At 37.3% G+C, this 14,294-nt stretch overlaps 1 protein-coding gene across 2 annotated transcripts in view; it reads left to right on the top strand.

The window, feature by feature from the left end:
- LOC128703881 (ephrin-B1) overlaps positions 1–10,094 on the top strand; it is a 109,428-nt gene extending 99,334 nt beyond the window's left edge. For both annotated transcript variants that reach the window (XM_070104876.1, XM_070104877.1), the window contains exon 5: positions 3,712–10,094. In XM_070104876.1, coding sequence (XP_069960977.1) covers positions 3,712–3,869 — 158 coding nt within the window. In that variant the 3' untranslated portion in view covers positions 3,870–10,094. The remainder of the gene's footprint in view (positions 1–3,711) is intronic.
- The last annotated feature ends 4,200 nt before the right edge of the window (positions 10,095–14,294 follow it).

Below are 14,294 nucleotides of genomic sequence, written 5' to 3'. Positions count from 1 at the left end.
AATTTTTCAAAGATTTTAGAGGGCGGTGGTAAGTTAGATATTGGTTTATAGTTATTCAAGTCAGCTTGGTCACCTCCTTTATGGATCGGAGTGACCCTCGCTATTTTGAGGATTGTTGGGAAGGTAGATGATTCAATGGATTTGTTAAAGAGCGTTGCAATAATTGGTGACAATACTTGAGAAGCTTTTTTGTACATAAAAGCAGGCAAGTTGTTTATGTCTCCTGCCTTGTTTTTAAGGGTGTTTATGATGAGCGTAACTTATATGGGGTTGGTTGGAGCTAGGAATAGCGTATTTGGGTAGGTACCTATGAGGTAGTCTGATGGACGGGTGTTTGTGCTTGGTATTTTGTTTGCTAGATTTTTTCCTATGGTGGAGAAGAAAACATTAAGTCTGTTTGCTGTTTCGGTTGGAGTGAGTGGGGGTTCATCTGATTTTGTTAATTAGATTGTTTTGTTTTTGGATAACTTTTTAGTTCCAAGAGCTTCAGATAGAGTTTTCCAGTTTTTTTTCATATCCCCTTTGATGTTATGTAATCTATTTTCATAATACAATTTTTTTGACCTTCTTATCAGGCTGGTAAGTGCTGACGAGTAATTTCTTGACTGTTCTATAGTTATTTGACCCATTCTATACTGTTTTTCATATTTGTGCTTTGTGTTAATGGATTTGAGGATGCTTGGTGTTAGCCAGGGATTATTCAGTCTCTTTGCTGTGATCTGTTTAGTTTTTCTGGAGCAATGTCTGTTGTAGATTCATTGGGCTTTTTTTAGAAAATTATTTATACATTCATTCATATCTGTATATGTTTCAAGCTCATTTTGCCAATCGATGTTATTCATAGCTGCTATAAAGTTGTTAACTGCTGTCTCGTTATGTAGTCTGAAGGTTACTTTAGTAATGTCTTGTGGTAGTTTGCCCAGATTAGTTATGAGAAAGGTTGGGTAGTGGTCTGTAGTGTTGTCTGTGATTATGCCTGGTCTTAAAGGGGATATGGTGTTTGTCCAGATGTGGTCTATTAAGGAGATGCTTGTCTCGGAGATTCTTGTAGGTTTGGATATTGCTGGTAGCAACAGGCAGTTACTCATTGTGTTTGTGAATTCGGTTACTTGTGGGTCCTGGTCATGTAGTATGTTTATGTTGAAATCACCTGTTAGTAGTAGGTGGTCTTTATTCATGTGTGCATCAGTAATCATGTTTCCTAGTTTTTCACTAAAGTGATAAATGTTTGACTGTGGTACTCTGTAGATGTTTATAACTGTGAGGGGTCTTTGCAGGTCTTTTGATTTAAATTTGACTATGATATATTCTCCATGTTCATCCCTTGTACAAGATTTATTGATTTATATATAAAAAAGCTTTGCAAGTGCTGTCACCTATCACTGCAACACTAACAAATCCATCGAATCATCTACCTTCCCCACAGTTCTCAAAATAGCAAGGGTCACCCCGATACATAAAGGAGGAGATCAGACAGACTTGAATAACTATAGGCCAGTATCCAACTTACACCCTCTCTCTAAAATCTTTGAAAAATTAATTCATAAGTGAATCTATTCTTACCTCATCTCCCACAACATACTCAGCTCCTCTCAGTTCGGGTTCAGGCCTAATAAAAGTACGAATGATGCTATTACACACATGCTAGAACAAATATACACTGCACTCGAGAAAAAAGAAGTCCCATTGGGGATCTTCATTGATTTACGTAAAGCTTTTGATACAGTTGACCATGACTTGTTGCACATAAAATTGTCGCACTATGGTATAAGAGGGCGCTCCCTCAACTACCTAAAGTCACACCTCAGCAACAGAAGCCAATATGTGTACACAAATGGAGCAAACTCTTCCACACAGCCAATTACAGTTGGTGTCCCACAGGGAAGTATCCTTGGCCTTCTTCTCTTTCTCATTTACATAAACAACCTACCAAATGCATCGCAACTACTCAAACCCACACTATTTGCAGATGACACTATATACGTCTTCTCTCACCCAAGCCCGGTCATGCTAGCCAATACTGTAAATACTGAATTACAGAAAATATCTACCTGGATGATGATTAACAAACTGACAAATACTGACAAAACCTACTTCATTCAGTTTGGTAACAGAGCTACAGATGTCCCTCTTAACGTAATGATATACAGATCACCAAACACAAAGCTCACAGAGGGAAAATTCCTAGGAATCCACCTTGATAATAGACTCAAATTTCAAACACAACACATTTCCAAGAAAATTTCCAAGACCGTAGGCATACTATCGAAGATACGGTACTATGTTCCACACTCAGCCCTCCTGGCCCTATATCACTCACTCATTTACCCCTATCTCACCTATGGAATTTGTGCATGGGGCTCAACAACAATAAACCATCTCAGACATTTAATTACCCAACAAAGGGTGCAGTCAGAATGATAAACTCCCACTACAGGCAGCATACTCCACCAATATTCAAAACTCTTAACTTACTCACTGTACAAAACATCCATACTTATTATTGTACCTACTACATACATAGAACACTTAACTCAGATATAAACCTCAAACATCTCCTTACCAACCTCAACAGAACACATGACCACAAGGCACAGATCACTCTTTGATGTTCCTCGTGTCCATCTCTCACTATGTAAAAATGCAATGCACATAAAAGGCCCAAAAATCTGTGAATATAAAAGAAACACTGTCTGTTTATCAATTCAAGACTTCTTAATAAAAACCACTTACTCACCCACAACTAAATAAATACTGATTAACTGTATCTCATAAATGTATAACCTGTGACCCTATCAAACTAAGTTTTTTTGTAATTACATTATCAAACAGAATACTCCATTCTCTTGAATGCTCAGTAACTCATCAAGTATGCTACAAATTTGTACAACTATAAAGCCTCTTATTTGAAATACTCATTTGTACTTCATGTTATTTGTTTACTGTATTTTTACCGCTGAATATATCATTGCTTAGTTAATCTTAAGTTAATTTTCAGCCTGCCCACAACGCTCTGCATACAAGGGGCTTTTTGCATGTACACTCAACCACTGTATTTCTTTTGTACAACTATGTATCATGCCCAAATAATAATAATAAATAAATAAATATGTGGAAAATATGGCATTCTGCTTTACGGCAGCAGCCCGGGACCTAACCTGCCGTATAAGCGGGGCCCTACTGTATTTATATTTGCCTCTAATATTGCAAATTTAATTATGAGGAAGTGCTCATTATTATAATCATGGGAGAGCACTAAACCCATAGGGATTATACAGTGCCTGTGGGGGGGATGGAAGGTATTCAGCCTCAATTCAAGGAACTAGTCACAGATCCAATTCCCTAGATCAAGAGCCCCTCTCCAGCATCAAGGAACCTTCCCTGAGGGAAGGAGGTGCTCAACCCTTGGGAAAACATACTTCACTGGGAAAATTGGAGGCAATCAGGTTTGAATCAAAAGGAAGACTGATCCAATTCTTTGGTTTTAAAGCTCCATGCCATTTGCAAGAAAATTTTGAAATTATATTTATAAGAAAAGATATGGTATTAACTTGTTAATGTAGACTAGTGTTGCATGAATATTCAGATGGTATAAAGAATATTTGGATGGTATAAAGACTGAGCTGCACATGTCCTTTAAGTAAGAGGAATGGAACCCTGTTTTTGGTTGTACTGTATATTCAAACATTAAATTTAAACTTTCTTTTCCAGACACGCGCCAGCCAGACCGTAGTGAAAATGAAGTAGTTAAGAACGAGGAACTAACCTTGAGCTCCTCTCCCTGGTCAGCCAGTTTGTCCTTGGTGGCAGCGGTTGTCTCGTTGTTTCTTCCGCTCATGACAACACGCCTCCTTGCTACACATTCCTAAGAACTGCAAAATAGTTTTATCAATATTATTTAGACAGTGGTAATGCAATGTAAACTATGTCACTGGTGAAAATAGAGATTTGTGACTGGAAAACAAATATATAGAAAAGTCAAGTAATATACTGTGAATTTGTCAGAAAAAGTGACTAAAGTGTGGTCCTAGCACCAGCAATTGCATTATTTTGGATCAGCTGGAGAGCTTTGTTCACATAAATGTTGAAAGGTAGTGAATGTATTGCACAGTGGACTTGTCAAAGGTATTTCATTTTCACACAATAGGGTATAGCAACATATATACAGGTGGTGTGCATACATGGAGAAATACGTGATGTATTTCTCGAGTACCATGACATGTAGATCTTAGTGTTTTGAGAGTCAAGAACACTACATATTGTCAAGGTTTTTCACCCTGAATGAGTGACACGAGTCGTGAGTGATAATTTGTGGTTTATCAGCCTCTGGGTCTCATGGAGGCATTTTGTCAAATGTTTTTTTTTACATGAAACGTGTGATTACTGGGTATGTTGGATACACTGACGTATTTGTATGAAGGAAGCAGATGTGGTGTGTTTATAAGACTGATCAATATGTGAACTTCTGGCCCAGGGGAGTCGGTGATCAGCTTTCATGGTAATTTTATCTTCATCCATCACTATCATTGCCTTTGTATATAGGTTCGTTATTTAATTAATGTATTTTGGTTATGCCAGTGTAGGTCAGCTGTGAATATGTTTATTGAATTGCTTGGGTTGATTCTTCAAATCTTATGAATTGATTAGATGTCAATTTGTTCTAATCTTTATCCAGTTGCTTGCTTGAATGGTTAAGGTAAACCGTGTCAAATGCAACTTAATACATCTGGTGTAATTTTTTTTATACATTCGGTGAACATTGATATATTCCTGCCCCTCAAAAGAGGTGCCTTGATCGAGGGAACTGGAAATATTCTCCATTTTTCTGGACAGAACCCAATTGCCTCCCATTCTCTATGGGTTTAGCGCTTCCCTCTGAATAAATTATATTTTTGATTGATGGGGACGTAGTGGACCTGAAAAGAGCTTTCAGCACCTGGGGGAACAGGAGGTAATAAGGTTTAATGCAAGGAAGGGTATGCAATTCCTTGGACCAAGAGACCTATTTGAAATGTTTCATGGCTTTCTCGATCATTTTTGACGTTTCTTGCATTTCAGTGTAAATATTCTTGCTTATTTTACTTGGTATCACATGGTGATAGCTGTGGGACAGGAGGGAACAGCACCTGGGGAAATTGAGAGGCAATGAGGTTTGCTCCAAGGAAAGGGAGGCAGTATAATGGAAGAAACTACCAACAGTATGTACATAAAGATAAATTATAGGTTATGATGTCTTGAGAATTTCTCCACCAGGAAGTTATAACAATACAATGAAATGATGCCAATCCTGGTGGATCAAGTGTCTTCAATAATAAATTGCTATATGGTAGACATGCCTAGTGAATCAAGCACTGCAACCTCTCGGAAGATAGGTTTGTAACCTCAGCTCCTCCCCGGAATCATGAACTACATGTCCTCTTATTTACATGAGAGGATTTGTTGAATTACTTGGATATAAGCATGATCACTTCATGAAAACATGTATTATATGATATAATAAGCCCAGTTACATTATATATTGGCATTATTTGGTCTAATGTAATGATGGTGTCCTGGTTATATTACTTTGTATTAATGTTGGTAAAATTATCGGCAGTATGTTAGGTAAAAGGACACAAGTGCAACTAATGTGACATTTCATTGTGGCAACGTTTTGTTCTCCAAGAGCTTTGTCAAGCTTGATAAAGCTCCTGGAGAATGAAACGTTACCACAATAAAATGTCACATTAATTGCACTTGTGTCCTTTTACCTAATATATTACTTTGGGGGGAAGGGGAGAAGTAAACCCATAGGGGCAGTATAGGGAATAAGAGGCAATCAGGTTCAAAGGAAAAATCCAATTATCTGGATCAAGTCCCTCTTTGCCAAGGTAAATGTAGCCACCGACTCTCCTGTTTCAAGAAATATATATATTTTGTGGTAGCTCACGATAAAACATACTCTAAGGTTTATACAATCTGAGGCTCCTAGAAGCATGTTGGTATGAGTTGTGCGCAACAGTGTAGAATAGTATTGTACAGTAGTTTAGTGTGTTGCGGTGGTGCAGTCAGACTTAAAACTTTTTTTTTTTTTTGTGTTTACAAAATTTCAGGGGTAATTAATTTATATATTTATCTATACAACATTTTGTTTTACTGCACCATCCTATGGATAAAAAAAAATCATTTACCACTGTATGTGATAGCCTTTGGCCATGGATATTTGTCCTTTATGTTTAACATCAGTTTTTTCTTGTCAAGTATAAAGGTAAACAATGCTTTGTATATAATGACTGACAGTATACTGTTATCGGAGGAGATGAATTCATGACATGTGGGTCCAAACAGTGTAAGCTATAAAGGAAATGATATTTCCTTAAGAGGAGCACTTAATGTCATGTTGCTAGAAATGCTGTTTGACAATCTTGGGTATGTGTGATGTGCCGTGTTAAAACTGTAGATATGTACATATCTTTGAGAGTCTGTGGGGTTGAAATGCAAACATGTTCAAGGATCTGGCAGAACTTTGTCTAGTGAGTTGTGGTAAAGAGACTGGAGGGGTAAGGTGACTGTTATAATTATGGTTAAGCACTGAAGTTGTACTGGTAATAGTGTGTGTGTGTGTGTGTGTGTGGGAAGAAGGCGGTTTGATGCGAGGAAAAGAATTGGGAACTCTCAATAATTAGGAGAGTTGAGAGGTAATTAAGAGATACCTTTTTTGTGTGTAAAACTCTGAAGGGAGTGGCTGTTAATCCAGGGAACTGGCACTAGACTGAACCTGATTGCCTCCCGTTCAAGTGGTATATGACCTGTACATAGTGTACCAAGTCTGTCTGGGTTTACCAACGAGGAAGAAAGAGGATTGTTATAACTATTATAGCAAGTGCCTCATCACAGGTGAAACCAATATGGCAAGTACCTCGTCATGAGTAAAACCATTACTAGATCCTCAGTATTGAGCTTATGGGACTTACCCACGGATATAAAGTAGAAAGAATGGTACCATGTCAGTATATTAACTTAAAATACATTTCTTCCAAGAATTGCAATAACATTTTGATATTGGTAGTCTATGTAACATTAAATTGCAAAGTTTGAGATAACTGAAACATATTTTTTGTAAAGTGAGTATGTTTCATTGTGAATTATTTAACAAAACCAATATTTTTATTTTAAATAAATCATAATGTTTATAAATTTTTTTAAGGTTTTATTTAAAATTAACTAGTGAATCACAAGCAATTTGGAAATAAAACAAACATTTGTTCTTCCAAATCTGAATATGCAAATATGCTGTAATATTGAGCACAGATGTTTAGGGATTCTGTATTTAAAAAGGTTTTCTAACGGTGAATACAGTCTTTGTTGTCCAGCCTCTCCTCGCTTAGCGACGTACTTGTTTAACGACTTGGACTTACAATGGGCTCTCTGATCAGTATGCATACCTAAATAATGTATATTAGAGCTGATTTCCTCTATTCTGTTTATTGCAATATACAGTACACTGCTGTATAAACATTTAATAATATACCAGAAATGTTATAAATGGTGCAAAGGTGACATTAAAAGAATATCAATGATTGTTGACACAAACCCACTACCGTTATAGTATGCTCCTCACTTAGCAACGAATTTGTTTACTGACGTGGTCTTAGGAATGGAACTCCATTGATAAGTGAGAAGAGGCTGCATTAACTCTGATATCTCAGGAAAATGGTATTCCTGGCACCTTGCTAATCAGTGAAATTGGTAAGCACTTAACCTAAAAGGAATATACAGCATGTGGGGAATTGGGAGGTCATCAGGCTTAAAGGAAGGGTAGGATAGCCCACTTCCATGGATCAAGAGCCCTCCCTTGCAGGGTGTACTTCTCAAAGTTTCATTTCCTACATGGGACCTCAACTGCTAATTTAATTATATACGGCTTTCTTGAAGAGGGGGCATTATAACCAGTAAATATTAAACTTATGTTTTTGTAATATGAGATTTAACTCAAACCCAGCAATATAAAAGAACACTGCCTCGTTTCCAGATGTGACGGCAGCGCAACGCTTAATGTTTGTTTCAACCACACATTTGCCATATAACAATATTTTGGTGTTGTTCCAAGTGCCTTTTGTAAATTCAAATTGTTAGAAAATTATAGGGAACATGTTAAAGGTTATTAGGACTTTGAGGTTAACTGGGATTGGATAAAAGGCAGTAACGGTAATATACGAGATATTTTGTCAACTGTACAATTAGAAATTTTCTAGTACATAAAAACCTTACGGTTTAAGCAAACAGTATACTTATAATGGGAATAATGTAGCGTGCATCTCTCAATTCAGTTTTTTAGGCTAAACATACAGTTTGAGGGATGCGTCGACAAAAATACTTCTCCCATAATGTTTGCCATTTTGGTAGCATAATTTACACACATTTGATGTGATAAGTCATGTCCTTACACAAAGGGCTGCTACATTACTCAACTAGTACATGTACAGTACACTCACTGATAGTGGGTACATGTATGTAACTGGTAATTACTTTACCTATAGCAGCAGTGGTTATATGTCAACAATTTTCTCAGTGTTTTTTTTTTTTTTTCTTTTAAGGCTGTACTTAGATATCCATGTTCCAAAATGCCCTGATATGGGATAATTATATTCATAGGCAAGTGCTAAACTTGTAAGAGTTACGCAGCACTGCCTTTAATATGGAAGTTTTGACAATTGATCATGCAACTGTATGACTCAAAAATACTCGAACATTTATTCTACGTTTTGGACTTTTTTTTTAGTTTTATATAATGCAATATTTTATATCACTGCCAGTTTTAACAAAATTACTCAGTTTTTATTAGTCATAGATCCTTCAGGTGTTTTTTACTCTGAATAACTTAACAGAGTTCAGTTTTTAAATATCTGATTTCTTTATGTACAGTGGACTAAAAGTGAATGAAATATGCACATGTGGGTTATCTGTACCCCACCACCCTCACTGACTCAGATGTCCATTAGGGTATTATACCAGTAGCATTCCTATTACCATATCACCAAGTCTATAGCAAATAAATTTAGTAATATCAGCAGTGGACTAGTCTTACACACATCAAAGAGTTGAAGCCTTTGACTAACTACTGTGGCAATACTCATTTCACCATACTATAGTTGGTGACTTCCACTCAACCTAAGTACGTACTTACACACCCTCCCTTCTCTCGTCAAAGTCCCAGGTCCTTAGTGTTCCGTAATATATTCGCCCTCAAACTTAGAATGTAAACACACTACTGGGTTAGAGTAACTTAGTGTTCAGAAAAAGGTGGTTGTTGCAAATTTTAGGACGGAATATATTTGTTGTCATTACGACCCATGAATGTATTTTGACAACTTTCTTTGAATGCTCCATTTATTTTTATTTTGTAAATGAGTAATCACATAATGAATCCTAACCAATGTATAAATGAGTAATTTAGCAGTGATGAGATGTATTGATGTGTGGCTTCAATGTAGCTCCGAGTTTTTTTTTTTTTTTCACAAGAACATCATTTTCCAAGTCGATGAAATATTTGGTACTGACAGTTGTCGATCCCGTTGCAAAAGTTCCGTACAGTAGAGTAGCCCCTAGTTTCATACACTCACCCCTCATATGCCATTACCTGGTCATAAGAAGAATATTCCAGTAGAAAGATGCCACAAAAACTTGTTCACATGTTCACAACTATCAGGGTAATTACTGAGTGCAAAGATAAAATGAATGGTGGTAATTTCTCTGCAGGAATATTGCTGGCTTGCAATTTATTTCCACTCCACTGGTGTGAGAGTATTTATGTACGTACTACATAGCTGCAAATGACAACCCACACACTATTTTATTAAGATTGTAACACACGATATCCTTACCCTGCCCCCCCACCCCATACTCATCACATAACTCCATCTTGTGTACCCAACAGTAGCAAGAGTAATGAAGTCACTGTACTGTTTGAGACAGAAGTATGGAGGATCAAGGAATGATGTATCTGTAAATGTGTACTGTATTTATAATTTATCGTCCTCACTGATTCCGTATTTGCCAAAAGGAAATATTTTATAATTGACTTTTGTACATAATAAAGTTACTGTAATCTGAAATGCACTGCATTTTATATCCTACGTGTTGTGAAAAGTATGACAATTTGCATAGAACACCCTTCAAAGGTAGTACCTTGAAGTGAACCTACCCTTCCCTTCCCTAGATCAAACTGTTACTTCTCAAACCCCAAACACTGTTACCTTTGAATTTTGTGTATCTTCAAATACATAGTACAGTGGACCCCCAGTTTATGATATTATTTCATTTCAGAAGTATGTTAGGTGCCAGTACTGTACGAATTTGGTCCCATAAGGAATATTGTGAATTAGATTAGTCCATTTCAGACCCCCAAACATACATGTACAAATGCACTTACATAAATACACTTACATAATTGGTCGCATTGGGAGCTGATCGTAAAGCGGGGGTCCACTATTCCATTCATGGGGGAGAAAGGAGGGGAACCAAAATGCCTACAAAGGTCATGGAAAGGATGGAGGCTCAATTCAAGGAACTGGCACACAGGTCCAATTCCCTAGATCAAGAACCTTCAGAAGCATCAAGGAACATCCTTTGAGGGGTATAGTTATGATGAACAAGACACTGTATTCACAACTCACAATATGGTACTGGAATGATACATAAATACTGAAAAGTTGGAGTGAATGATAAGATGTAATGATAATGTTTCAAGGGAATGTCATGAAGAGGATTCATCACATCTAGTTTCATTTACTTAACCCACAATACGACCAGGAAACTTCAGTTTCAGTCCATGATGAACCATTAACAAGTCCCAACGAATTCAAAAGCAGTTTTAACCACTGTATTTAAAGTTAAAATTTTTTCCTGTACTACTGAGACAAACCATGCTACAGTTATAATCCCTAGTAAAGTGCTAAACCCATAGGGGGAACAAAGTTATAAAGCACCTGGGAAATGGAAGGTAATCAGGTTTGATTTGAGGAGGGGAAATCCCACTCTAATTCCTTGTGGGGAAAATTTTGAATTTTCCTAAATTAAGCATGTATAAATTTGAATTATATAATTAAATTAAAATGTGATGCTGATTTGACCCTTTCAAGAAATTTCGAATGGGGGGGGGGGGCGTCGAAGAGCTACTGAGTGATGTCATATAATTGTGTGAACACTGGACTGAATTATGCAATGTAATTTGGCATTCTCGAAGGTCAATTGGTGTATATCAGCCTCAATCTGTAATTTAGAAATTGCCAACACATTCCTGCTGAAGAATTGGGATAAATAGTGTGGAAGGCCCTTACAATTCGGCAACAGGGATGGAAAAATAGAACATTGGGGAATTCTGCTAATCCGGCATCTTCCAAGCCAATTGGGGGGGTTTCGGCTTTAATTTGTAATTAGGAACCCATGTTAATGTCCCCTACTGAAGAAATGGGACAGGAAATTTGTGGGACCTCAAGAATTACGTGTGGATAGCGGAAGAGATACAACCATCACTCACAGAAAAGTGTGTCAAGAGTCCATGTATTTGGATCTCTAGCTGGCTGGTGTAGGGCCTAGGTGTCAGGCAGGTGTTGAGGTGTGATACATGTACATTAATTAAATGGTAAGTGGTAATACAAATTTCTTGTGTAACCAGCAAGCCTAGTCAATTACAGTCCACAATTTTGATTTACCAGAGTAGCTGGTTTTAATACTGTAATTATTAATTTAATGTTAGGTCTAGCTTTTTGTGAGTGGTGAACTAGGCATCGAAGGAATTACAGTTCAGTGACCTACTGTGACTTAAGTCACACTTATCTCACCCAAATTACTTGCACATAATTCAGGTAACACCCTGTAAACATCATGCAGGTAATTTACTCACATAATAATAATTCATAATAAGATTATATTGTTTTACATATGCTCGTGACACTGAAACTGTGGTTATGTACTTTTTACACATTTAGTTGGTGTTGGGATATGTTAGGGATTATAATTATGGGGGGGGCACTAAACCCATAGGATTATACAGCATATGTGGGGGGGATGGAAGGTATTCAGGCTCAATTCAAGGAACTGGAGCACAGATCCAATTCCCTAGATCAAGAGCCCCTCACCAGCGTCATAGAACCTCCCTTGACGAGGGGAGGGGGGGGGTGTTAGGGAGAGAAGGCATTTTTTAAAAGTAATTTTGAAAATGATGGCTGAGACAATGGATCTGGAGATTTCCAGCAGTTTTTTCCAGATTTTGGGCCTTTTTATGTATACTGAATTTTTAGAGAGATTTAGCTGGACACTGGGAATGTCAGAGATTTTTGTGCCTAGTATTATGTCTGTGGGTTCTGTTGCAACTGTCAAGAAAGTGCTTCAGGTTGGGATTTATATTGGAATTTCTTGCTTTGCAAATGTAGGTTGCACAGTAGTATAAATGTTTTGTATAATGAGTAGGTTTAGGTCACTGAAGAGTGGGGGGGGGTCTAGTAGTGGACTGTGTGATCATTGGTACTGCAGCTTTTTAAACCATGTTACGGATGGGGATTGAACTCGTGGCTAGCGAGTCCTAAAACTCCAGACCAATGTGTTAGCCACTGGGCCAGTGGTTAACGCATTGGCCTAGATTTCGTGAGTCTTGGTACGGCTTTTTGTTGGGTCATTACTGGCTTTAGGTGAGTTACTGTTGTGCATCCCCAGACACAAATAGCACAGTTGAGACTATGGGTAGATCAGTGTAATGTAAATAGTGTAATGTAAATAGTGCTGTTTGAGGTACATAATAATGAATCTCCAAGATGATATCAGCCGTTTTAGATATTTCTGTTGTGTTGGAAATGGGTGTTGAATTACAATTTGTTGTCGAGGTGAAGACCCAGAAAATTTCCCCTTGTTACATTCATCAAATCCCCTCAAGGGAGGCTCCTTGATGCTGGTGAGGAGCTCTTGATCTAGGGAATTGGATCTGCACTTCAGTTCCCAGAATTAGGCCTGAATACCTTCCAACCCCCCCCCCCCCACAGGCACTGTACAATCCCTACGGGTTTAGCACTCCCCTAATTATAATATTAGTTTAGCAATAAGGGTATTGTGTACAGAAGGTTGGTTGGTTAATGGGGTTTAATGTATCTACTACACGCAGGTCATTAAGGGGGCGACGCGCCAAATTGCCTTTTTTTTCTTTTGGTCCAATTTGAATGGAATTTTTACAGAGAATTAAGCAGCATTTGAAAAGTAGATACTGTGCTTTTAGTCGCCATTTTTCCTTACAATTAGAAGAAAATAACTAGTGCCATATTTTATAAAGGTCACGTCAGTCCTCCTACAAACTAGGTAAGATTTACAATGTTCTAGTCGACATCAGTTCAAAGGTAACAAGTTAGGTAATCTAATTACAAGGACATTTGAGCAAAATGTTAATAGATTGTATTATACAATATGTTGAAATGTATTTTTTTTAAGGACTGTTTTGGGAGAAAAAATTTAATAAACGAAATGGTAAAGCATATTGCAAACTCTCAATGTAATTTAATAGAAGCATCATCCCTCAATAACATGTGAAAAAATCACGATGCTCCTATAAATACTCTTCGTGCGGGAGGGAAAACAATGCCAGTAACTTATTTCCGAGTTATTCTTAATTACATTTCATGTAAAACTCCATGGTTACGGCGCGCCAAACGTAAGCGTGTTGCACACCTCCGTCCTCATTAACAACCTGCGGGATGCCCAGGTATAATCTCACCGTTCTTTTTCACTCTAGTCCGCACAGGATTTATGTTTAAAATTAAACCATAAAAATCACGACCCGACTCACGAAATCGTAATGACGTGAAATTGTAACGGCGCGATTGCAAAGGAACTGCACCACGGATCGCGGGTTCTATCCCCGCCCGAGGAACAGTTTATAAAAATCGTAATTTTTAGAGTAAAAAAAAAAACTAATTGCTGACCGCAGGAGCAAAAAAAAATTACATTTCTGGAAAAACATATTTACAAATATGATAGAAACAAGACGATGCCATTAACATGTTGCCAGAATTATGTACTATTTTTTTTTTTGGTAAGAAAATATTGTTTTTTCATAATTTTTAATTTATTTTATCACTAAAAAAAATTTTGGTGGCCTGTCAATAATACATTAAATACTGATTAATATAAACTACCAGCGCATATACGCCGAGGAACATACACATCCCTGCCAAAGAAATGTAAATTAGAACGATAAATAAGAAAACAAATACCATAAATGAGGAGCCGAGGTGACACATCCTCCCACCACGAAGTCTGGAGGACAACTG

Source organism: Cherax quadricarinatus, chromosome 95 (assembly GCF_038502225.1).
Source record: "Cherax quadricarinatus isolate ZL_2023a chromosome 95, ASM3850222v1, whole genome shotgun sequence".
Lineage (NCBI taxonomy): Eukaryota > Metazoa > Arthropoda > Malacostraca > Decapoda > Parastacidae > Cherax > Cherax quadricarinatus.
This window is presented reverse-complemented; position numbering and strand designations above follow the sequence as displayed.